The sequence below is a fragment of the Lepus europaeus genome, chromosome 6, assembly GCF_033115175.1.
Source record: "Lepus europaeus isolate LE1 chromosome 6, mLepTim1.pri, whole genome shotgun sequence".
Taxonomy (NCBI): Eukaryota; Metazoa; Chordata; class Mammalia; order Lagomorpha; family Leporidae; genus Lepus; species Lepus europaeus.
This window is the reverse complement of record NC_084832.1, coordinates 15,553,729-15,578,902: the sequence shown is the minus strand read 5'-3', so window position 1 is coordinate 15,578,902 and position 25,174 is coordinate 15,553,729. Positions and strand designations below refer to the sequence as shown.

The 25,174-nt window shown below is 40.3% G+C and overlaps 1 protein-coding gene across 1 annotated transcript; it reads right to left on the bottom strand.

Moving 5' to 3' along the window:
• Window positions 1–22,280: 22,280 nt before the first annotated feature.
• On the bottom strand, window positions 22,281–23,294 carry OXGR1 (oxoglutarate receptor 1). The gene has a single exon (XM_062195274.1). The coding sequence runs from the start codon at window positions 23,292–23,294 to the stop codon at window positions 22,281–22,283; it is 1,014 nt and encodes a 337-aa protein (XP_062051258.1).
• Window positions 23,295–25,174: the final 1,880 nt, after the last annotated feature.

The window sequence follows — 25,174 nt, the reverse complement described above, 5'->3', positions numbered from 1 at the left end:
AGCTACAGCCTAGCCAGGGAAAGCTGGGAACTCAATGCAGTTCTCCCCTGTGGGTGGCAGGGTAGCAGGGACTAGATTACTAGAGCCATCCCCGCTGCCTCCCGGAGTCCACATTAGCAAGAAGCTGGAGTCAGAAGCCCCAGCTGAATATCAAACCCAGGCACTCTGATGTGGAATGTAGGTATCTTAACAGCTAATCTAAATGCGTGTTATTACATCTTACAGTTTATTGTAAGAACTGGTTATTTCCACTTGAAAGCTAACAGAGAAGAGAGCACTTCTTGCCTTCAATTTTGGTTCCTGGATAAGAGCCTTGAAAATTCATTCCTCCAAGAAATGGAGAATGAGGCATGCCAGTGATTAAAGCCACAGAGTAGATCCGTATGGCGTTTGTGGGGCCCTTCTTGCTGTTTTCAAATCCTAGGAACTCTGCAGAAATCAGGTGATATCCATGGTCAGGCTTCCAAGAAGCCAAGGTGATTTGAAAAATACGTTCTGAGCTGTAACAGCTGCAGTTGTGTGGTCAGAGGCAGATTTATTGTGGTACAGCTGCCAGGTCCTGCCCATGCCTTCTGTAAATTTTGATTCCTAGTAATTATTGAAAGTGACACCAACTCTTGTTAATTAACCCCCTGACACAAACAGAAGGTGTGCTTCCTCCAGAGGCCTGGGCGGTGGCATAGGAAAGATTTCCCTGCTCTGCACGCTCACTCCCTTATTCAGCCACCCGCGAAAGACTGAAATGAGGAGGGTTTGTTCAGAATCAGTGTTTGGGCTGTCCATTGCTTATATGGTGATGGAATACAGGGGCAGCTCCACGATAGGTCAACAGGACAAAGAAGTTATCGTGCGCTATGAAACGTATCCAGTGGAGGTACAAGTGATCCCTGGGCCAGCTTTTCCATAACTCTCATGTCATAGTCTCAAAAGATGGTTGTACATAAATATATTGTGAAATCAATTATGTGTATGCATATGTGCATACATAGATATCTATGTCTATATCTATGTTCATGTATCTATATCTGTGGCTATGTATCATCTATCATGGACACAACCATCCATGGATTGAAAATATCTGGAAAACATTTTTGTATCAGTCCTAAACATTCACATCTTTTTTTTTTCTTGCTATTATACCCTAAACCATATAGAGTAACAACTACTCAGACAGCACATACGTTGTAAGTAGTGTAAACATGATCTATAGTCAGCAGGATGACGTCCTTAGGTCATATGCACACTCTGTACCGTTCTGTACAAAGAACTTGAGCATGTACGGATTTTGGTATTTGCATGGGGTTTTAGAACCAATCCCCTGTGGATACTGAGGGACAACTGTGTGTGTGTGCGTGTGTGCATGTGTGTTTTAAAGGATATGAGAAATAAAACCCTGGGACTCACTACCTTTCTAAATTGGCATGTAAATTCCCTTTGCCAACAGCTCTGTAATGAGTGTGCTATGGCAAACCTCCTTACCCAAACTTCATATTATACAACTTTGAAGCATTAACCAGTCTGATGGATGTGAAATGGCAGCTTGCTGTAGTACAGCTTTGTATTTCCCTGAATTTTAATGCATTCAAGCAGATTTTTCACATAAAACAGTTCATTAAAAAATGGAATTAAAAGCTGTTTATTTCAATACAAAAAAATATCACAATGCATGTTTTTTTTTTTCATAATACATGTTTTTCATGAACTTTGTAAAAGCCCTGGTGTGAATGGCCTTTAAAGTTTTTACCTCAAAATAAGCTTACTTTTAATCTCATTTTTCTATGAGCTTTTTCATAATACATGTTTTTCATGAACTTTGTAAAAGCCTTCATGTGAATGGCCTTCAAAGTTTTTAACCTCAAAATAAGCTTACTTTTAATCTCATTTTTCTATGAGCTTTGTGGGGTACTCCCGATCTGTATGTGTTTTCTTAGCTTCTACTGAGTTGTCTGTTTTATTCACTCATATGTGTACTTTATATATTCTGTGAATGTAAGGTCAGCTGTTTATATTGCAAATATCTTCTCTCTGCTTGAGGCTTGCCTTTTCTATGCTCTTCATTGTATATGTGGATGAATAGAAATTCTTAATGCTTTTAACATCATTGGACAACATTAATTTATTTATGGCTTATGTTTTATGATGCTTACTTAAAATTTGTTCCTTTACACAATCCTTAAGAGTATTTTTCTGGTGTCTCCTGAAGTGCTACTGAGTGGTGTTCCATATTTGTGACAAGGAGGATGACTCTCTGCCAAGGATCCCGAGTTGTTGTTGGGAAGCAGGTGCACAGTTTAATGAAATAACGCTTCTTCGCATGTAATGCAGCCATGTGGCTAATCCTTGCCAATGGACTAGGAGTAGAAGTGAGGGCCACTTATGGGAGCTGTGTGTGCCTCCTTCTCTGTTTCCCCACCCACAATGCTGCAAGGCCTCTGAGATCCTAGGATGACTGGAGCCACAGGTGGAAGGAACACAAATACTTGAATCACTACATTCAGATAAATAGCCTGCTGCTACAGCGAAATAATTAAGTTCTCCACACCTTCATGTTAAATTCTACCTTCCAGTTCAATGGTGCTAGGGGTTAAAATCAATGATAGGCAGGCGGGCGCTGCAGCTCAATAGGCTAATCCTCCACCTTGCGGCGCCGGCACACCGGGTTCTAGTCCCAGTCAGGGTGCTGGAATCTGTCCCAGTTGCTCCTCTTCCAGTCCAGCTCTCTGCTGTGGCCCGGGAGTGCAGTGGAGGATGGCCCAAGTGTTTGCGCCTTGCACCCCATGGGAGACCAGGAGAAGTACCTGGCTCCTGCCATCGGATCAGTGCAGCGCGCCGGCCGCGGCGGCCATTGGAGGGTGAACCAATGGCAAAGGAAGACCTTTCTGTCTCTCTCTCACTGTCCACTCTGCCTGTCAAAAAAAAATAATAAATAAATAAATAAAGATCAATGATAGCAAATTAGGTTATGAGGGAAGTACCCACATGAATGAGATTAATGCCCTTATAAGAAAGATCCCAGAGATGCACAGTGAAAAAATGTCCTTCTATGAATTTAACTGTACTGGCAACCTGATCTCAGACTGCCAGCCTCCAGGAATATATTTGTGCTGTTTATAAGCCACCCAGTCTATGATATTTGTTATAGCATCCAGAGCTGACGAGATGTTTGCTAATCAGAAACACCTGCACTGGTGCAGTCATTTAAGCAAGAAAAAACGTCTATCATGTTAGTCACTAAATTTCTGGGGTACTTTGTTTTGTCAGCTTTGCAATATGGAAATTGATATCTTGAAATGTGAAGCCGCCTTTAAAAACTCTAAACTACACAGCACTGACATAGTGGATGGGTGACAAGCAGCAAGGAGAAAGATAAAGCAAGACAGAAATATGGAGAGCTGTGTAATGTAGAAGCATAAAATGTTGCCTGTTGTAATTTTGAAAGCAGACCAAATGCCTGGTATAAATGCAGTTCTGCAGGAAGTAGTTGATAAAAGCCAGAAATGTTAGTGTAGGTTGGTTTCTAGTCCCTGATTACATCAAAGTATAAAAAAAAAAGACGTGCTCAAGCAAGACATGATTGGAGAGCAGAGATGGAGAGAAATGGACAGAGTCCAGAAGTCTAGGGGTCGAAAGATTGGCAAAGCCGACTGTTGCTACACCCTGAGCCAGGATTAAAAAAGTTAGAATGAAAAAGTAGTTATAGCAACAAAGGCCCATTAGGAATTATTCACTGCACAGAAGGCTTAGGCCCTGTGGCCAAGCTCAAATTGAGGTTATTTCTTTCCAACTCAAGGTTATTTTATGAGCTGACCTCCCGGTACCTGCCATCACAATGATTGCGGCTACAGTAGAGCTTGGGGAATGGAAAGCAAAGTATGAATTAGATTGAGAATTCTGTCTATGTAAGAAGCAACATGGCTATTCAAACATGGCATTTATTGGAGGCAAACCGATGAGAAGTCCATTAAGTTTCTGGTGGAGTTTTGTTGTTAAATAAACTGCAATGTGGCTTTTAAAAAAAAACTACGGGGAAGCCATACAACATGAAGACACCAGCTGGGACAGCCTACATTGCATTTTGGAGTACCTGCATTCAAGTGCCAGTTCTGCTCCTGATTCCAGCTTCCTGCTAGTGCACACTTTGGGAGGCAGCAGTGATGGCTCAAGTACTTGGGTCCCTGCCACCCAAGTGGCTGTCCTGGACTGAGTCCTGGGCTCCTGGTTTGGGTCTGATCCAATCTTAACTATTGAAAGCATTTGGAGAGTGAATCAGAGGAGGGAAAAGCTCTCTCTCTCTCTCTCTCTCTCTCTCTCTCTCTCTCAGAAACCAGGATACCTAGACTCAGGAAGTCAGAAGCTCTGGGGGCAGAACCCAGAAGTCTATGCTGCCCCCCACATGATGACAGGGTCTTGATAAAGTTGGAGACCACCACCATAAGGGAGTAAGGATGAGACAGCCCCTGACAGTGGAAAGTTCCTCTTAGAGAACAGAATTGAGTCCGGTCTGGAACTTCCTGCACTACCAAGGAGCTGTGTCTTCAGCTGTCTCGGGGCAGAGTTTAGGAATTCCTATGACTCTTGTCCCTTGTGCTTTCCTTTCTTTCTGAAGATTTTGTATTGTAGTCATATTTGATCTGCTCTACCTTTATGTATTGGAGTTGGGGACAGTAACTAGACAACTTATCTTGTACCAGATGAGGATCTACAACCAGATCTAATGGAGAGAACTGTGACCAGGGATTGCCAATGCAATAACAAAAAGATGGTGGGGCCGGTGCTGTGGCATAGCTGGTACAGTCGCCATCTGCAGTGCCGGCATCCCATATGGGTGCCTGTTTGAGTCCTGGCTGCTCCACTTCCGATCCAGCTCCCTGTTACGGCCTGGGGATGTAGTAGGAGATGACCCAAGTCCTTGGGCCCCTGCACCCACGTGGGAGACCCAGGAGAAGCTCCTGGCTCCTGGCTTCGGATTGGCGCAGCTCCAGCCATTGCAACCATCTGGAGAGTGAACCAGTGGATGAAAGACCTCTCTCTCTCTCTGTCTCTCTGCCTCTGCCTCTCTGTAACTCTGCCTTTCAAATAAATAAATAAATATTTAAAAATTAAAAAGAAGAAAGAGGGTTAAGAAGGGGTGAAGGAAAAGAGGATGCTGAGGTCTGGGCAGGGAAGGAGCCATAACTTGAAAGGAATTTAGGTCCCTGAGTCACTGCAGAAAAGCTACCTTCTGAACAAAGACATCTACACTGATTTTTAAAAATGAGAAACTTTCATTGTGTTGAGGCATCAAAATATTTGTAACAGCTGTATGTACAGCATTTAGATTATCCTGCCTGCTAATGTGCTGTTACTGAAAGATATGACATGGGAATTTATGCTTGCAAATGACTAGCCCACTTTCCCAGCACTCTTACTCTTTAACAAATATCTTCTCACATGTTTGACTGCTGTGTCACAAATCACATTTTCACATATGTGAGGATCTGCTTGTAGGCTTTCTACTGCACTCTATCGTTTTATTTTCCCATTCCTGCATCAACCCCGTGCTGTTGAAGTCCATAGAGCTTAGTAGTAAAACTGGATCACCTCTTCATTACTTTGGTATTTTGCAGATTTTCCTTGGTTTATGCCATTAAACTATATGCCTTGTCATTTTAATTTTTGGTCAAGATAGAGTGACAGGCACACATATTCTGAAAACTAAAAAAAAAAAAAAATTCTGAAAAAAACTAGAGATCTAAATAAGTGGAAATACTTACCATGTCCATGGATCATAAGATCAGATGTTGTTAGAGTATTGATACTTCTCAATCAATCTACTGATTAAATGCAATCTTAGCTAAGATATTAGTAACATTTGGCTACAATTAGTAAGAGGATTTTAATATTGTTATTGAGAGAAAGGGAACTAAAATGGTCAAAATTTTTAAAGAAAAATTTAGTTGGAAGTTTTTAAATAATCTCAAAACTTACTATAAAGCTATAGTAATGATACAGGTTGATACTAAACTATAGATACATAAAGAAAATAACAGAATGGAGTAGACAGTTCATAACTAGATCCTTATGGATGTTTGAATGTTTCCAAGATGACTAGGAAATTAAATAAGGAACCGATAGTATTCATCAATTTTTGCTGTAACTATTTGATATCCATATGACAAATAAGGAACCTGACCATAACCTCACATCATATCTACATAAATTAATTGACAGTGGATCATTAAAAGGAAGAGATAAATATATCTGATTAAATGTAGAAACTAAAAATTAAAACCCTAGAAGAAAATATAGCAGAAATTGTTCATAACCATTGATTGGGCAGACATTATCTGTCAATTGAACTTCCAAAATTAAATCCTTTTGTTCTTCAAAAAGACACATTATGGGAAAATGAGAAGTCAGGTCACAAACTGGAAGGAAATTTTTGTAAACTAATATGCTTAATAAAGATTTTGTATCCAGGAAGTATAGACAACACCTGCAATTCAATAATAAAAGATATAAAATACATTTAGAAATTGGCAAACATTACAAAGGGTGTACACATAGCCAATATGTACATGAAAATAAGCACATCATTATTCATTGTGGGGTGCAAGTTACAACAGCTTATATCACTATATACTCACTCAAATGACTAAACTCTCTAAAACTTACAATTCCATGTGCTGGCAATACATGAAGCAACTGGAATGAATGCTTATTCATTGTTGTTAAGAATGCGAAATTGCACAGCCACTTTGGAAAATAATTTTGCAACTTCTCATAGATTAAACAAGCCATTAACATATGAGTCAGCAATTTCACTTCTAGGATACATCTCAAAAAAAAAATAAAACCTATAGTCACACAAAGACTTCTTTCAAATATTCATAGAATTTCATATATGGTTGGCAAAAAAGGAATCTATCCAAGTGTCCCTCACATGGTGAAATGTACAAATAAATTTTGGACATTCTCCACAAATGGAATATCAGTCATCACTAAAAAGGAAATAACTAACCACTGACACATGAAAAAGGTTGATAAGTCTCAGAAGCATTATTCTAACTGGAAGAAGGCAGGACGAAAGATTACAGAATTTAATCACCCTACCTATGAGAAATTTATTATGATGATGAAGGCATATTGGTGGTCTCCAGGGGACAGAGTCGAAGAGTTACAGGACGAATAACACAAAGAGCCTGTGGAAACTTTTTGGGGTGATAAATATGATCCATATCATGATTGTGGTGGTAACTGCATAACTAAAACACAATGAAATTTATATTTACATAGATACATTTAAAATACATTTATTTATTTTATTTGAAAGGCATACAAACATCTCCTATTTGCTTGTTTACTCTCCAATCCCTACAACATCCAGGGCTGGGTCAGAGAGAGGCCAGAAATTGGGAGCTCAATCTGAAGTCATCACTCTTGCCTCCCAGAGTACACACTGGCAGGAAGTTAGAAATGAGAACTGAATCACATATTGAGCCCAAACCCTCTGACACACAATGAGAGTGTGTTAAACGTTGTCCCTAACCCCTGCACCAAATGCCTGCCCCCAACATTGATGAACTTTATCATATATAAAAGAAAGATGACTTAGAAAGATTTCCACATGCAGAAGCATGAAGCAAGACCCCTACCTTACACCTTACACAAAAATCCATTCAATATGGATAAAGACCTAAATCTATGACCCGACACCATCAAATTATTAGAGAACATTGGAGAAACCCTATAAGTTATTGGCACCGGCAAAGACTTCTTGGAAAAAACCCCAGAAGCACAGGCAGTCAAAGCCAAAATTAACTATTGGGATTGCATCAAATTGAGAAGTTTCTATACAGCAAAAGAAACAGTCAGGAAAGTGAAGAGGCAACCTACAGAATGGGAAAAAAATATTTGCAAACTATGCAACAGATAAAGGGTTAATAACCAGAATCTACAAAGAGATCAAGAAACCACAACATCAAAACAAACAACCCACTTAAGAGATGGGCCAAGGACCTCAATAGATATTTTTCAAAAGAGGAAATCCAAATGGCCAACAGACACATGAAAAAATGTTCAGGATCACTAGCAATCAGGGAAATGCAAATCAAAACCACAATGAGGTTTCACCTCACCCCGGTGAGGATGGCTCACATACAGAAATCCACCAACAAGAGATGCTGGAGAGGATGTGGGGAAAAAGGGACACTAGCCCACTGTTGGTGGGAATGCAAACTGGTTAAGCCACTATGGAAGTCAGTCTGGAGATTCCTCAGAAACTGAATATGTCCCTACCATTCAACCCAGCCATCCCACTCCTTGGAATTTACCCAAAGGAAATTAAATTGGCAAACAAAAAGCTGTCTGCACCTTAATGTTTATTGCAGCTCAATTCACAATAGCTAAGACCTGGAATCAACCTAAATGTCCATCAACAGAAGACTGGATAAAGAAATTATGGGACATGTACTCTATAGAATACTATACAGCAGTAAAAAAATAAAATAAAATAAAATAAAATAAAATAAAATAAAATAAAATAGTGAAATCCCATCATTTGCAACAAAATGGAGGAATCTGGAAAACATCATGCTAAGTGAAATAAGCCACCCCCAAAGGGACAAATATAATATGTTCTCCCTGATTGGTGACAACTGAGCACCAAAAAGGAAACCTGTTGAAGTGAAAGGGACACTATGAGAAACAGTGACTTGATCAGCCCTTGTCCTGACTGTTGATGAACAACTTAGTCCTTTATCCTTTTTAGTATTTTTTTTTTGTTCTACTTAACACTATTGGTTGAACTCTGTAATTAACACACAATTATTCTTGGGTGTTTAAATTTAACTGAAAAGTTAAAGCTCCTCTGGGTCTCCCATGCGGGTGTAGGAGCCCAAGGACTTGGACCATCTTCTACTGGTTTCCCAGGCCACAGCAGAGAGCTGGAAATGGATGGAAATGGAAATGGAATGTAGGCACTTCAGGCCAGGGCGTTAACCCGCTGCACCACAGCGCCAGCCCCTTATACTACTTTTAAATGTAGTCTGAAACGTTTTCTTAAACTGGGCTATTTTTCTTAAACTATCTCACACTTATTGTAATTACTAATATATCTGCATTTGTTCTTACATATTATTTTATGACTTCACTGTCTCATTTTTGTACTTCTGTTTCTTTTTTCTTATTTCATTTGGATCACTTAATATTTATTTATGTATGTATTATTTTTCAATCTCTAAATATGTCAGTGAGCAGAATTAAATTTAACATAATCCTTGATTCAAGACATATTCTCATCACTGGTGTATGCAAAGTTGTCATATCTAGGTTATTGATTTGCTTGTTAACACAATAAATACTCAGGACCTAATTACTCAATGGAGGATCAATATCGATTTATTCTGTCCTACTCCCATTGTATTTCTTCTTTTTAAATTTTTTATTTACAAAAAGGGAACAAATTTTACATATATGAAACCATGATATTTGTCTTTTGGGGACTGTCTTATTTCACTAAACATAATGGTCTCCAGTTGCATCCATCATGTATGTATGCCATAATTTCTTTATCCAGTAATCAGTTGGTGGATATCCAGGTTGGTTCTTTATCTTAGCTATTGTGAATTGAGCTGCTATGGGGTACAGGTAACTCTCCTGTTCCGTATTTTCACCCAGTTACTTCAGATTTTAAATATTTCAAGTCTATTCCAAGTTTTCTTTGGTGTTAAACTACATTTAACACACTGTGAAGTTACTCAACATGCTTAGTCTTCTCAAACATTCCGAAGATCATCTCATATTTAGTGCAAATCACTTCCTCCAACGTAAAAGCTAACAGTTTTTGGTGTTTTGCTTTCACTTTGTTTTTCCAAAACCCACGGATTAGGCTTCATCGTTATTGCCTCATACAGCCAGTATTTGTTGAGGTTGACCTAGATAATTCCAAACATCTTCGCGCTCACCGTTTTTTCTTGTCTCTAAGAACACACATTTGATATGACTGTCCTCATTCCCTGGAATTTTTTTTTGAAAATCTATTGATAGTAAACATTCTTTCTCTTTACCACGTAAAAGTTGTCATTTTGCTCTTATTTTGAAATGATACTTTTCCTGGATATAAAATTCTAGGCAAACAAATGCTTTCTTTCAACATACCAAAGATACTATATTACTACCTTATGACTTACAATTTGCAGTTGATAGTCATCCCTCAGTCTTACAAATCTCTGTGGGAAATTTATCATTTCTGTGTACCTTTGATGGTCTGCATTTACTTCTGATGTGTCTAGCTGTTGATTTGTTTTGGTTTGCCCTGCCTGTATTTACTGCAATTCCAACATGGGACCTTGGAAACTTCCTTCCTTCCTTCCTTCCTTCCTTCCTTCCTCTCTCTCTTTCTCTCTCTCTTTCTTTCTTTCTCTCTTTCTTTCTTCTTTTCCTTTCCTCCTTTCTTTCTTTTCTTTCAAGATTTATTTATTTATTTGAAAGGCAGAGTTACAGAAAGGCAGAGGCAGAGAGAGAAAGATCTTCCATCCACTGATTCACTCCCCAAACGGCTGCAACAGCCAGAGCTGGGCTGATCCGAAGCCAGGAGCTTCTTCCAGGTCTTCCACGTGGATGTAGGGGCCCAAGGACTTGGACCGTCTTCTGCTTTTCCAGGCACATTAACAGGGAGCCGGCTCAGAGCCGGCTCAGAACCGGAGCAACCAGGACTTGAACTGATGCCCATATGGGATGTCGGCACCACAAGTGGCAGATTTACATGCCCTGGCACAGCATCAGCCCCAGGAACTTTCAATAATTTTGGAAAATTATCAACCATTATCTTGTCAAACAATTTTTGCCACATTCTCTTTTAAAGCCCTCTGAAAGTGTTCATGTATATGTTGTAACTTCTCACTCTGTACTGCAGGTCTATCTTATTTTTCTTTGCTTTTCTTTACTTATTTAAAGTTTCCGTGAGTTGCAATCTAGATAGATTTTATCAGATTTAACTTCCAGTTCATTAATTCCTCTCTGCTGTATCTCTAATCTTCTGTTCAACCGATCCATCCACATTTCACATTAATTATTATATTTGCTATTTCTAGAAGTCTTTCTTTCAAATTTGCTTAATAATTTTACAGCCTTATTTTTTGCATTTTTTATTTATATAAAGTGAACAAATTTCATATATTCCATATATACAGAGTAAGGAGTGATACTTCCCACACTACCCTCTCTCCTGCCCATGTTCCCACCCTCTCTCATTCTTCCTTCCTTATTCTTTAGTTTTTATAGTGACATACCTGCGATTTATTTATAATCATACACTTAACCCTCCAGTAAGTAAAGAATAATCAACTCTCAAAATACCAATTTTGCTCATACATTACATTTTTTTGTGCTCTGTTACCACAGATCAAGGAAAACATGAGGTTTGTCTTTTGGGACTGACATATTTCACTAAGTATAGTGGTTTACAGTTGCATTCATTTTGTTGCAAAAGACCCAAAGGAAATGAAATCAACACATGAAGGCGTTATCTGTACCCCCATGCTTCAGCTCAATTCACAATAGCTAAGGTATAGTCTTATTTTCATTGTTCATTTCTTCATGCCTCTCTTCTATTGCTTCAAACAAAATAAACATGTCATGTTATCATCAGTATCTGATATTTCTCATAAATGTAATCCTTGCAGTCTAATTCTTCTAAACACTCACCCTGATAAATTTCTCTCACTGTGCCTTTTTGTTAGTGTTGCTCATGATTTTCTGTTTTAATTTTAATTTTAAATTTTTAAATAATACACATTTCACTCATTTAATATATGCAAATTTTGGGTTTCTTTTTAATGTGAGTTTCTCATTATCCTTGGAAACTTTACTGATAGGAGTTCTTTGTGATGTAGATTAAAACTATGGTCCTTTAAAAAGTTTTTACATATGCTTCTGCCAGTGCCTGGTGACACCACCCATCTGGAACTCCCCTTAAAATAAGTTCTTCACTTGAACTTCAAATTTAACATGCAAATAACAACAAACTCACATGTAAGCTTGGTGCTGACTATAATTTGGCAGGGGACAATTCATCTTCCCTCTACCTAGTGTCAAAGTCCTCAATGCAGACCATTTTAAATGCTGTCTCTTTCCAATCCATGGCCTTACTATCATTTAGCCTAGCAAGAGTCTTCCCCTTTATGTTGAATTGCATACTATATGTCCTGGCCTCTCATGCTTAAGGGGACCACATATTTTCCCCAACACCTTTGAGAATAAAAGTGGATGCTAGGATCAATTATCCCAGGGCAACCAGCATTAACTAGTACTACACATTCCAACAAAAATAGCTTAACATAGGCTAAAAGTTTACACATACTTCTGGGGAAAATGCTATTTTTGTTGCCTGCTGACTTCTAAGTTTCTCACCTTTATATTTATTTTTCCCTTTGTAGATTCTTTAGTTCCTTGCCAGCTCAGTGGGCATTTTTATAGGTGTTTATGAAAATATTTTATGTAGCCATTTTCATTGTTTCCAGCTGGAGGGTTGTGCAGTGGATTTAATCTAGCATGTTATCAGAAACAGACGGCTTTTCCCTCATCGTCAAAGCCAACGCAAAGACTCAATTTAAGCATGAATTTTCCATAGCCAGCAATCGGTCAAGTAAGAACTGGAATTAAAGAGCAGGTGTTTCTCATTCTGAAAGAGGCTCCTTGTTGTTTGAATGTCAGACCTTCCAGGCTACTGCTAGGGACCTGGGACACAAACAAACATGACCAAGCATTGGAGAAATTGGCAGTCTTCTGGGGGAGGAACAAGCACACAAACATGGAAGAGTGGTAATCCAAGCCTTGTGTGGGTAAAGTGGCCAAAGTGCTTACGGATTTAAGAAAAACAAGTTCTGCAGCAGCCTCCTCCCAGCTCCCTGTTGAAGAAAATCCGCAGAAGCAGAACTTCAGCAGTGCTTTTGGAAATGGTTAAAATTTGAATAGGGCTGTAACACTGACTTTGTTTAACTCGTTATTTTAGATGCCACCAACATTTGCTTCTGAAATTAAAGAGAGAAAAAAAAATCACTTTTATTTAATCATGTACACTTCATATCCTGGGATATTTCTGGAATTATTTAGAACACATTAGTGTTATGGATGAGAAGGATTCAGATTGCTATATATAGTCCCAAAGTGTGCCCTTTGGGTAAACATCTTAGTATATAAGTAGAATTATGATAGGCTGTAAAAGTAAAAATAACTGAATAAACATTTCATTTGACGTTTAAAAAATATTTTAAATGTATCTCCATTTATTTGTTTTATTTGAAATTGAGAGAGAGAGATCTATCTCCCATCTGCTGGTTCATTTCCCAGATGACTACAATAGCCAGGGCTGGGGTAGGTTGAAGCTAGGAGCCAGCAAATACATGTGTTTGGCAGGGTCCCAGCGGGAGCCGTCTGCTACTTCACACTGTGCACATCAACAAGAAGCTGGATTGGAAGCAGAGTAAACAGTACTCAGATCAGACACTTGGATATAGGATGTCAGGGGCCCAAGTGGCAACTTAACTGCTGTGACCAATGACTCTCCCCCATTGACTTTTTTTAAAATATTTTTATTTATTTGAAAGACAGAGTTATAGAGAGAGGTAGAGACAGAGAGAGAGAGGTCTTCCATATAGTGAGGTTTTCTATCTGCTGGTTCACTCCCCAAGAGGCTATATATAACAGCTGGAGCTGTGCTGATCCAAAGCCAGGACCAGGAACTTCTTCCCGGTCTCCCACGTGAGTTCAGGTACTCAAGGACTTGAGCCATCTTCTACTGTTTTCCCAGGCCATAGCAGAAGCTGGATCGGAAGAGGAACAGCCGGGACTTGAACTGGCATCCTTATGGGATGCCGACACTTCAGGCCAGGTTTAAAGCATTGTGCCGAAGCGCCGCACTCCCCACCCCCAGCTGACTTTTGATAAGGAAACACTCAACCTAAAGAGCAGGAATATGAACAATGCAATTATTTTGCAAGAACATAGTATCTTTGACAGTAGAACTGCTTTATTATTATGGTCTGTACGTCTAGGGTATAGTATATTGCATGTGGTAGGGGTTCAAAAAATGCTGGTGTTAGTTGACCTGAGTAGAAGTTAAAACTGATTTTGTGATCCTAAGACACGTAGGGCACACATTCCTCTGTGTTCAACAAGAGAAGACATAAACTGAATACAGAATATTTTCTGCATCTGTGTTTTATTTTTCAAATGTTTGTGGAAGCTATTGTGATTAATGAAAATAAATATTTAGGAGTGTTAAAGTAGTGGTAATGAGCATTTTCAAAAAGAAACAAATGTGTTCAGGCTATGGGCATATTTCTAAGTCATAGAAAACAAATTGCATGTTATTATGTACAATATATATTCATATATCATAGCATATGTAGTCATAGAGACATGATAAGAATAAGTAAGTAGAGCAGTTCTGAGAAACTGAGTGGTCTCAGTATGCTTTTTAAAAACCTCACTTCTGTAAGACTTATAAAGCCATACACAACAACAAAAATCAGAACCACTTCACCTGGACTGGAATCAGGAACCAATGCCGGCATCAGACCACCAGCCACGGAGACCCTCTTCTCAACATCAAACAGAGCAAATGGGAAGGAGAGACAGAGGGCACCTTCCTCTCTCGGGGCAAAGCACACGCTAGGCTGTAGGCAGTTGTGGGGGCACTGGCAGTACTGAACTTGCCTCCCCGGCTTGCTAATGGAGAGCTCCTTTTGTTCTTCAAGCATTCATCCCCGTAGAGCCTTCTGTTACGTTTCAAGGCTGTCTCTGGGAGTGATAATTTCGTATTTCGGTATTTCCCGATGCTTTCTAGAGTGTTTCTGCTTCTCGGAGCGCTTTCCTGTCTTTGTTTCAGTCTCTCATGTCTGTTACTGCCTTTCCTCAGCTGCCTTTCCCTCCACGTTGTCCACAGTACACCAGGGCGAGGCACGAAGAAGCCGAATGGCATAAGAATGGGAGAATAGCGAGGAGTGCGATGTTCTTGCTCAAGCTTTGCATCAAACTTCTGTTGTCATGCCTGTGTGCAACGTTCTCTCAGAGGTTGTTCTAACTCCTGAGCATTTGGGGCTTATGTAGCATGCATCACGCTTTGTCCACTACAGCCTTTGTGTTTGATTTGATTTCACTATTATCTATAAGCTTCTGGTGTCTGAAATCTCTAATATCTTTATAGATTTATTTCATTGTCATTTTAGTCTCATTATCAGTTGGGAGACTTACGAAAATCTGTCATATTCATTTCAAAGTCACCAAAGCTAGGCCCAGGCATGGTTTCCTCACCATGGTACAGAGATCTGAAATCTTCCAGAATGGAATTGTTCCTTTGAGCTGAAAGGGCAGAGGTTGGAGCTGGATATAGCTGAAATATCTGAAATACGTGGAGTAGGACCAAGGCAGAGAAAGCATGGAGAAAGTTGAGGCACAAAAATAATCCCTATGATTCCTGGGTCAATGAGTGTGTTTGGAGGGAGAGCTTCCTTAAAGACACTATTGCAGGAACAAGATAACTGTGGCCATAAAGTGAGAGGGAACATTGGAGTTCTGGTCCCACCAAAGGAGAAAAACTTCTTTGACACATCATTACTCCAACTAGCTCAGGTAACAGACATTACCCCAAGAGTAAACACTGTACCTTAAAGTAAGCCCTCCTGAAGATCTGCTTTGTGAAAAACAAAAAGTTAAGTCCCTAGCTGGACAAGATCACAGGGAGAAACAGATTTTGGTAAGTGGATCCCACTGTCGTAGAAAGACTGGAAAATATAAAATGTCTTGGGCCTTTAGAAATCTGTTCAAAAAAAAAAAAAAAACAAGCCAATTCAATTGCAAGGTGATTAGCAAGTAATTGATCTCTCCACTAGAAAAAAATCAAGTCAAGTCTTCAGAGTATAAGAATAGATTCTCTATAACGATTTATTTACAGTATCCAGAAAACAATAAAAAAGATGTGCAAAACAGAAAAATGCATACCATAGCCAAGAAAAAAAAACTAACAATTAGAAAAAAACACTTAAGGTGACTCACTGTATCAGGCTGAATAATAAATAGCTTTTCCAAAGTGCCCACAAATTAATCTTCAGAATTTATGACAATTTTACATGTAAAAAGGGAACTTTCCTGATGTGATTAAACTATAGATTTTAATATGGAGAGATTATCTTGGATCAGCTGGGTAAAACAAATGTAATCATGAAATTATAATAAAATGAGAACAGGAAGATGAGAGTCAGTGAGATAGAAAGAGAGATGTTCAATTAGAAGTGGAGATCAGAGGCCGGCGCCGTGGATCAACAGGCTAATCCTCCACCTAGCGGAGCCGGCACACCAGGTTCTAGTCCCAATCAGGGCACCGGATTCTGTCGTGGTTGCCCCTCTTCCAGGCCAGCTCTCTGCTGTGGCCCGGGAAGGCAGTGGAGGATGGCCCAAGTGCTTGGGCCCTGCACCCCATGGGAGACCAGGAGAAGCACCTGGCTCCTGCCATCGGATCAGCACAGTGCGCCGGCCACAGCGGCCATTGGAGGGTGAACCAACGGCAAAAGGAAGACCTTTCTCTCTGTCTCTCTCTCTCACTGTCCACTCTGCCTGTCAAAAATTAAAAAAAAAAAAAAAGTGGAGACCAGAGAGATTTAAAGATGCTGTGCTATGGGCTTTGCATGTAGATGATGGGACCATGCGCTAAGGAACGCCTGTGCCTCTGAAAGCTTGAATATGCAGCAGTTCTCCATGGGGGAGGCGGCGCTGTGGCTCACTTGGCTAATCCTCCACCTGCAGCACTGGCATCCCATATGGGCACCGGGTTCTAGTCCCAGTTGTTCCTCTTCCATTTCAGCTCTCTGCTGTGGCCTGGGAAGGCAGTGGAGGATGGCCCAAGTCATTGGGCCCTGCACCCGCATGGGAGACCAGGAGGAAGCACCTCTCTCCTGGCTTTGGATCAGTGCAGCGCCGGCCGTGGCAGCCATTTTGGGGGTGAACCAACGGAAGGAAGACCTTTCTCTGTCTCTCTCTCTCTCTCACTGTCTAACTCTCTGTCAAATAAAAAAAGAAAAGAAAAGAAAAGAAATGCAGATCTTTAGATTCTAGATTTCCTGCAGTGAAACTGAGTCCTCTGGCCTGTGAAAGAGGACATTGTATTATTATTTTAAGCCACTGTTTTTGTGTAATTTCTTAGAGCAGTAACAAGAAACTGATACAGCCAGATGCTGGATCAATAGGCAAAAAAGTTATTTAAGTATGTTTAAGAAGCTAAAGGAAAACATGACTTTGTAAATGAGGAGGAAACATGAGAAACAAAAGTGGAATTAAATAAAAATTATAGAGCCAAAAAGTAAAATAACTGAAATAAACAGTTTAGTGAATAAGCTTACCTGTGAATTAGAAAAACAAGAAGAAACTTTTAGTTTCAGATAGTTCTGAAGAAGAGAAGGTATAATATTAAAAAGAAATGAACAAAGTCTCAGAGACCTGTACAACAACATGAAGCTGTTAAATTTAAGTGATTGAAGATTAGAGAGAAGGAGAGTAAAAAGGGGAAAATTAATGGTTGAAAATTGCCCAAATTTAATGCAAAAGATTACAGGTTTAAAAATATCAATAACTCCCTAGCATTATAAACACAAAGAAACTTATACCTAGACACAGAATAATCAAATTGCCTTAAGCTAGGATGAACAGAAAATTTTTAAAATGCCAGAGGGAGAAAAGAGACATATTATATGTAGGGACAACTTTTATCAGAGACAACAGAAAACTAAAGACGCTGAGACACCAGCTCGGAAGTGCTGAAATTAAAAGCGGAATATTATTTCCAGCCTCTATGTCCAGTAAAAACATCATTTTAGGCCGGCGCCATGGCTTAACAGGCTAATCTGCCTTGCAGCGCCAGCACACCGGGTTCTAGTCCCGGTTGGGGCGCTGGATTCTATCCCGGTTGCCCCTCTTCCAGGCCAGCTCTCTGCTATGGCCCGGGAAGGCAGTGGAGGACGGCCCAAGTCCTTGGGCCCTGCACCCACATGGGGAACCAGGAGGTGGCACCTGGCTCCTGGCTTCAGATCAGTGAGATGCGCCGGCCACGGTGGCCATTGGAGGGTGAACCAACGGCAAAAAGGAAGACCTTTCTCTCTGTCTCTCTCTCTCTCACTATCCACTCTGCCTGTCCAAAACAAACAAACAAACAAAAAAAAACAAAACAAAACAAACAAACAAAAAAAACCCATCATTTTAAACATGGTGACATAATGACACTTTCAGAGAAACAAGCACTGAGACAGTTTATCTTCAGGATCTTCATTATCATAAATGCTAAAGAATGTTTTGGGGTTGCAGGAAAACTTCTATTAGATGAACATTCTTTATCTTCAGAAAGAATGATAAGCATCAGTATTGATTAAAAAAAGGAAAATATAAATGACTACATTTTTCTTTTTTTCAATTTTTTTTTTTTTTTTTTGGACAGGCAGAGTGGATAGTGAGAGAGAGACAGAGAGAAAGGTCTTCCTGTTTTTTTCATAGGAAAGTGAGAAGGAAAGAAAGAAGGAAGGGAGGGAGAAGAAAAAGGGGAGGGAAGGAAGGAATCTTCATTTAATTTAATCTCCAGCTCTTACTTACAAATTTCAGCAAATAAGGGGTTAGTAGAATTTGGTCATCACAAAAATAGAATTGAAACAGCCAGTCTCACAATATAGAAAATTCTACAGGACATAACTAGATTTCTTCACTAAATAATGGCAGTTTTAAAAAGAGAAGGAATTTAAAAATATATAAGAGACACATCAACCAAATGATCAACCATCAGAACTTGTTTAGATTCTGAGAACAAAAAACTGTAAACACACACTTTGAGCAAGCAGCAGAAATCAAATATGAGTTACTGTTGGATATTATTAAGGAATCATTTTGTATTTTGTTTTGGTTTTATAAGCTTCAAAAGACATTAGTATTGAAACATTTATAGGTGAAACTGTACGTTGGTTAACATTTGCTTTTTTCTTTCTTCTTCTTCTTCTTCTTTTTTTTTTTTTGATAGGCAGAGTGGACAGTGAGAGAGAGACAGAGAGAAAGGTCTTCCTTTGCCGTTGGTTCACCCTCCAATGGCCACCGCAGCCGGTGCGCTGCGGCCGGCGCATCGCGCTGACCTGAAGCCAGGAGCCAGGTGCTTCTCCTGGTCTCCCATGCGGGTGCAGGGCCCAAGCACTTGGGCCATCCTCCACTGCACTCCCAGGCCATAGTAGAGAGCTGGCCTGGAAGAGGGGCAACCGGGACAGAATCTGGCGCCCCAACCAGGACTAGAACCTGGTGTGCCGGCGCCGCTAGGCAGAGGATTAGCCTATTGAGCCACGATGCCGGCCAACATTTGCTTTTAAATGTCCTAGAAAAAAATGTATACACACACAGAGAGAGAAAGAGAGAGAGAGAGAGAGAGAGAGAGAGAGTGATGAAACCTGGAATGGTAGGATATTGGGTCCAGCATTGTCTGTAGCTGGTTAAGCTCTCACCTATGACACTGGCATCCCGTAAGGGTGTACTGGCTGCTCCACTTCTGATCTAGCTCTCTGCTAAAGGCCTGCAAAAAGAGTGAAAGACGGCCCAAGCATTTGGGTCCTGGCCCCCTCTATGCGAGTCTCAGATGAAGAACCTGTATCCTGACTTTGGCCTCACCCAACCCTGGCCCTTGCACCATTTGGGGGGTGAACTAGTGGACAGAAGATCCATCTCTCTGTGTATGTCCCTCTCACTCTGTAACTCTGCCTTTTAAATAAATAAACAAATCTTAAAAAAAAAGAATGGTAAGATATTGACTACTGGTGAAATCAAGACATGGATATGTGAGCTTGTTTTGCTTTCTTAAGTTTTGTGACTATTTGAACATTCCTAAGATCCAAAGTTAAAACCAAAGGGGTGGGTTTTCTGCATCTCACAAATTTCTGAATTCTCTGGAGTCATGTGCAGTGAGCCTGGCGTGAACTTCCAGTCCATGGGCAGTGAGCAGACGCAGGCAGTTCTGTCTCTGGCAGACACAGTCAGAACTCTCCTCTTTTGCTCTTATACTTTCTCTGCCTGTGACTGCTTGTACGGGACAAGGTCATACGGGTTCCATTCTAGTCTAGGAAGTGTCATCAATCCCCATTTTGGCCTAAGTTCAAAACTGCAACCTCCAGCACAATTAGCCAAGAACTCTTTACTTTGGAAAATAAAATTGACCCTTTGAATTCAATTTAGCTTGAATCTTTATGATTATGTTCAACCGGCAGAATCCTGGAGGGCAGAATGTCAGCCTCCCTCAACCTATAACTGCAAGAAGCAAGTCAGATAACAGAATGACAGAACAGCTGAATCAAGGGAAGATATTTTGAGGATAATGGAAAATTATGCATGCTCCCAAGCTAAGGTCAATTATCCAGGGTAATAAAAATGTTAAAAATTTGAGAAAGTGGGATTAGATAATGGAGCAAGGTCCCTAAGAGAGCAAAATAAAGACCATAGATACAGTGGAAGAATTCCCGTCTGAAAAAGAAATAGCTTATTTTTCTCTACACTGGCAGGAAGATGGAAAAGGACAAAAGAAGCTACAAGAGAGACAAGCTGAGATGAACATGAAAGAAGTCAGGGTGGTTTTCCTCTGGTGAGAGAAATCTTCGCATTAAAAAGAAATGGACAGAGAGCAAAAGAAAAGGGGCTTGTGTGCCATGCTAGAATGCCAACTGCAGTTGTAGGAAGCCAATATGGTTGAACTTAGAGATGGCCCAGGGCCTGAGCTGGGCATTGGTGAGAGGAAAGGGCAGAGTTACAGAGCAGCCAGCATGGGTGGGCAAGTTGGTGTTCTCTTAGGAAGTAGCTCATCCCATTCACCACAGAAAAGTCCAGGAGAAGATGACGCTGAAAGTGGTTTGGAGATGGTACCATCATCCAAGAAAGTCCATGTGCATAGTCAGCAGCTTTCCTTCTGCTCCCCATCCTACATGCCCAATGGAGACTTCTGATGAACATCCTCACTTAGGTCTGAGTCCGATGCACTAGCCTAGAAGAATCTCTCCATCATGAAGAATCCCCATGGTGACCTGTCCTCTGCTGAAAGTGTCTACCCCAGCCTTATTCTCCCTGATTCTTAAACTTGTTTTTGTTTTCTATCCATGTAGAAAACAAGTTTCATGTAAACAGAATAACCGTAAAGCTGCAATTTCACAGAAGAACATGATCAGCTTGTTTAGGACCTTTAAACAAGTTTATTAATCATTATCAATGCTTTTACCGTGGTTTTAAGTATCCATCCCAGGCATTTTCTTAAATATTTACATTTACTGACAACAAAGGATAAACACAATTCAAGATTAGCTTTAGCTGTGTCAACAGACATATTTTCATTATAATCACAAAAGAGTAAGATATCTAGAGGGAATTAGTATGTCCTGTAGAATTGTGCAACAACACTCAAAATAATGTTGGATTTGACCCCAACACTCAATACATACACAATATTTCAACGTTCTTCTGGGCCCTAAAAGTGCCCCCTCCCTTCTTCCTAAGGATATACTGATAATTACTAAAACAACATGATAATTTTTACAAATTCAATGGCAACTTTGAAAGTTATGTACAACAATGAAGTCAGAATAGCCCACATATCTGGCAGATAAAAACGTCAGCTCTTTGCGTTGACATCCTTTTATTATTGCAAGTGCATCTTCCTGGCTTGCTTTAATTTACAGAACTGACTAAAGCATAGTTGGGGGGAAATCCAGTTTAGTAATCACAAAATTTGAAGGAAACATTGTAAGGATATGAGTAATAAAAAATAAATATTGAGAAAAATACAAGTAATGCTTTGAATATTCCAGGAATTCAACACAGATAGGCTCCAGGGTATGAAGGTGCATGAAGATATAAATGAAAAGGTTGGTTTTCTCCTATCTTGGCATTAATTTACTAAGAGACCCAGGGCAAGTGATAAATTTCCATTTCCATTTCCATTTATGTAGGACAAATTGGTGGGGATAGATGCTCTCTGAGCTGCCTGCCCCTGAGTTCCAATAGTTGTAATTCTGTGTCTGGATACCATGCTGACATGCGTGCATCTTACCTTATATCTACCAGAGGGAAGATTTCAACAGACAATTACAGAGAACTCCTAGTAGCTTTTCCACGGCTTTGGCATATAATTACCTGAATACTCAGTATTTACTGGGAGTTCCATTGAGGGAGATATTCGGGATGACTTAGCAGGTATAGGTAAAGTACTAGCAGGTTTTTATTTGGGGTTGGGTAAAGGAAGCATTTCAAGGGTTGTTTGAGGAACTGACTTTCCTCGCTTGCTCAAGTTCCTCACTTGCTTTGCATCTCACTATTGAGCAGATGGCCTGCTGAAAGTTGTCACTGACCACCACATAGAGTAATAGGTTGCCAAAGGTGTTCAGGGCGGCCAGGGGTCTAGAAACAATGTAGGCTCCATGGATGTGATTCTCCATGGAGCAGCTGATGGAAAGCAGGCGGGATTCGATCCTAACAACTCTCAAGATGTGGAAGGGTAAAAAACATATATAAAACACGAGAAGTAACAGAATGGTTAGCCTTCGGGCCTTCTGCTTAAGGGAACTCCGAGTCTGCGGCCCTTGGGTCAGGGTGTAGATAATGGTTGCATAGCAAAGCGTCACTATCACCAAGGGGAGACAGAAAGTGGTTGCAGTCAAAATCAGATTATACCACTTGATGGTGGTCAGGTCGTCTGAACTGGTGAGGTCAAGACAGGCGGATCTATTGGTCCTGGTGGTGGATGTGATCAGGAAGGTCATGGGCATGACAGCTACCAGGGAAATGATCCACACCACAGCACAGGCAACCACTGCCCATCGAGTGTTGTGAATGGAGAAGCAGCTCATGGGGTGAATGATCACCACATAGCGGAAGATGCTGAAACAGGTGAGGAAGAGGATGCTGCTGTACAGGTGGAAGTGGAAGCCGAAGCGAATGAACTTGCACATGAAATCTCCAAAGATCCAGTTCTCACCGCTGGCATAGTAGTGGATCAGGAAAGGGAGGCTGGTTAGGTACAGGAGGTCTGTGCAGGCCAAGTTCAGCATGAGGATGGTGCTGCTTTTCCAGGGCCGCATCTTGAAGATGTATGTGGAAATCGCCACCGCGTTCCCTGGAAAGCCCACGAGGAAGACGATGCTGTAAACAACAGGGAGGTACTGCATCTTGAGTGCGATTTTTTCATCAGAGCAGTTTCCAAAAGCAGCTGCATAATCGGGGAAATCAGAAGCATTCGCTAACTCGTCTAGTGGCTCATTCATGGCTGCCTCCTTTCATCTTGCAAGAAAACAAGGCTGTTCTGTTCAGCAACACGAATGGGATGAGAAGTATTGTGTTGATAAAGAAAAACAGAAAACATTAATGACAGGGCAATGAAGACAACGATCGACTTTTAAATGAAAATTGCTCTCATATACTAAATTTCCCACTTCTTTTTCTTTAATCTTGAAAGAGACCCTGTGGAGAAGAGATTGAATTTCTAAAAGAAAATAACTGTGAGGCAAGTAACTCAAGCATCTAATATTAATGAAATAGTTAAATTATCATAAGAGTTAAAATGGAAAATTGAGGGGGAGTCATATGTATCTGTGGGAAGCAATTTGGCAAGACTGCTGATGGGTAGGACTTAGGGTACCACCACGAGAGATGTAAAAGCAACAAGGCAACGATTCATCAGGCAGGATGTACATCGCAATTGTGTTACCTCTAAACCTCACAGAGTGCTGGAAAATGTTTCTTATCATCTTTATCTTACAGAAGAGACTAGGACTGAGAGGCGTTTTGCCACCTGTCCCTGGTGATGTATCTAGGGGCTTAGCTGGAATCCAGGCTTAATGCTTGTCTGACTTAGAAGCCACTCTCCTGCTACCTCACCTCTCTGCATTGTCTCTCAATCTATATTTGGTCAATTTTCACTAGGATTACCCTGAATAACTGAGGGAATGGAGAATGTGAAGACCTCAAAAGACTGAATACTTTGAGGCTTTTAAATGTAGATTCCAGGCATTGCAACCTTGGAGGAGAAGGCCTAAGAAATTCATAAAAGTATATATTATTTTTTTAAAAAACTATACATGGTTTTAAATTGGAAATGTCATAGAAAATTAATTAATTTTTTAAAAAATATTATGTAGGATCTCTGTCTTTAATATGCTGTACACTGTTATTTAATGCTATAACTAGTACTCCAACAGTATTTTTTTCACTTTGTGTTGCTATATGGGGGCAAACTGTTGAAATCTTTACCTAATATATACTAAACTGATCTTCTGTATATAAAGAGAATTGAAAATGAATCTTGATGTGAATGGAAGGGGAGAGGGAGCGGGAAAGGGGAGGGTTGCGGGTGGGAGGGAAGTTATGGGGGGAGCCATTGTAACCCATAAGCTGTACTTTGGAAATTTATATTCATTAAATAAAAGTTTAATAAATGAAAAAAAAGAGAAAACATTCAGAAAAAAAAAACTATACGTGGGTTTCAATTTTTTTGCACCAAAGTAAAGGACTTTTTTAAATTTTTTTTTTTATTTTTTGCCAGGCAGAGTTAGACAGTGAGTGAGAGACAGAGAGAGAGTTATAGACAGTGAGAGAGAGAGAGAAAGGTCTTCCTTCTGTTGGTTCACTCCCTTAATGGCTGCTACAGTTGGTGCACTGCGCTGATCCGAAACCAGGAGCCGAGTACTTCCTCCCGGTCTCCTATGCGGGTGCAGGGCCCAAGCACTTGGGCATCCTCTGCCCAAGCACTGGGCCACAACAGAGAGCTGGACTGGAAGAGGAGCAACAGGGACTAGTACCTGGCACCCAACCAGGACTAGGGTGCCAGTGCTGCAGGTGGAATATTAGCCAAGTGAGCCACGGCGCCAGCCTAGTAAAGGACTTTTAATTATGTTTTCCACAAACTTTTTGAAGCACCCTCATATGTATGGTAACTTAAATTTTCAAATTTCAGCTCTTCCTTTTTAAATTTTTATTTATTTATTTTCACTTTATTTGGAAGACAGTGAGACAGATGAAGAGAGTTCTTCCATCTTCTGGTTCACTTCCCAAATTCCTGGAATTGCCAGGGCTGGGCCAGGCTGAAACCAGGAGTCCAGCACTTAATGTAGGTCTTCGTTGTAGGTGGCAGGGACCCAAGTCCTTG

Excerpts from the sequence above, each read along its gene's own strand:
- OXGR1 (XM_062195274.1), bottom strand. The coding sequence starts at position 23,294 with ATGAATGAGCCACTAGACGAGTTAGCGAATGCTTCTGATTTCCCCGAT.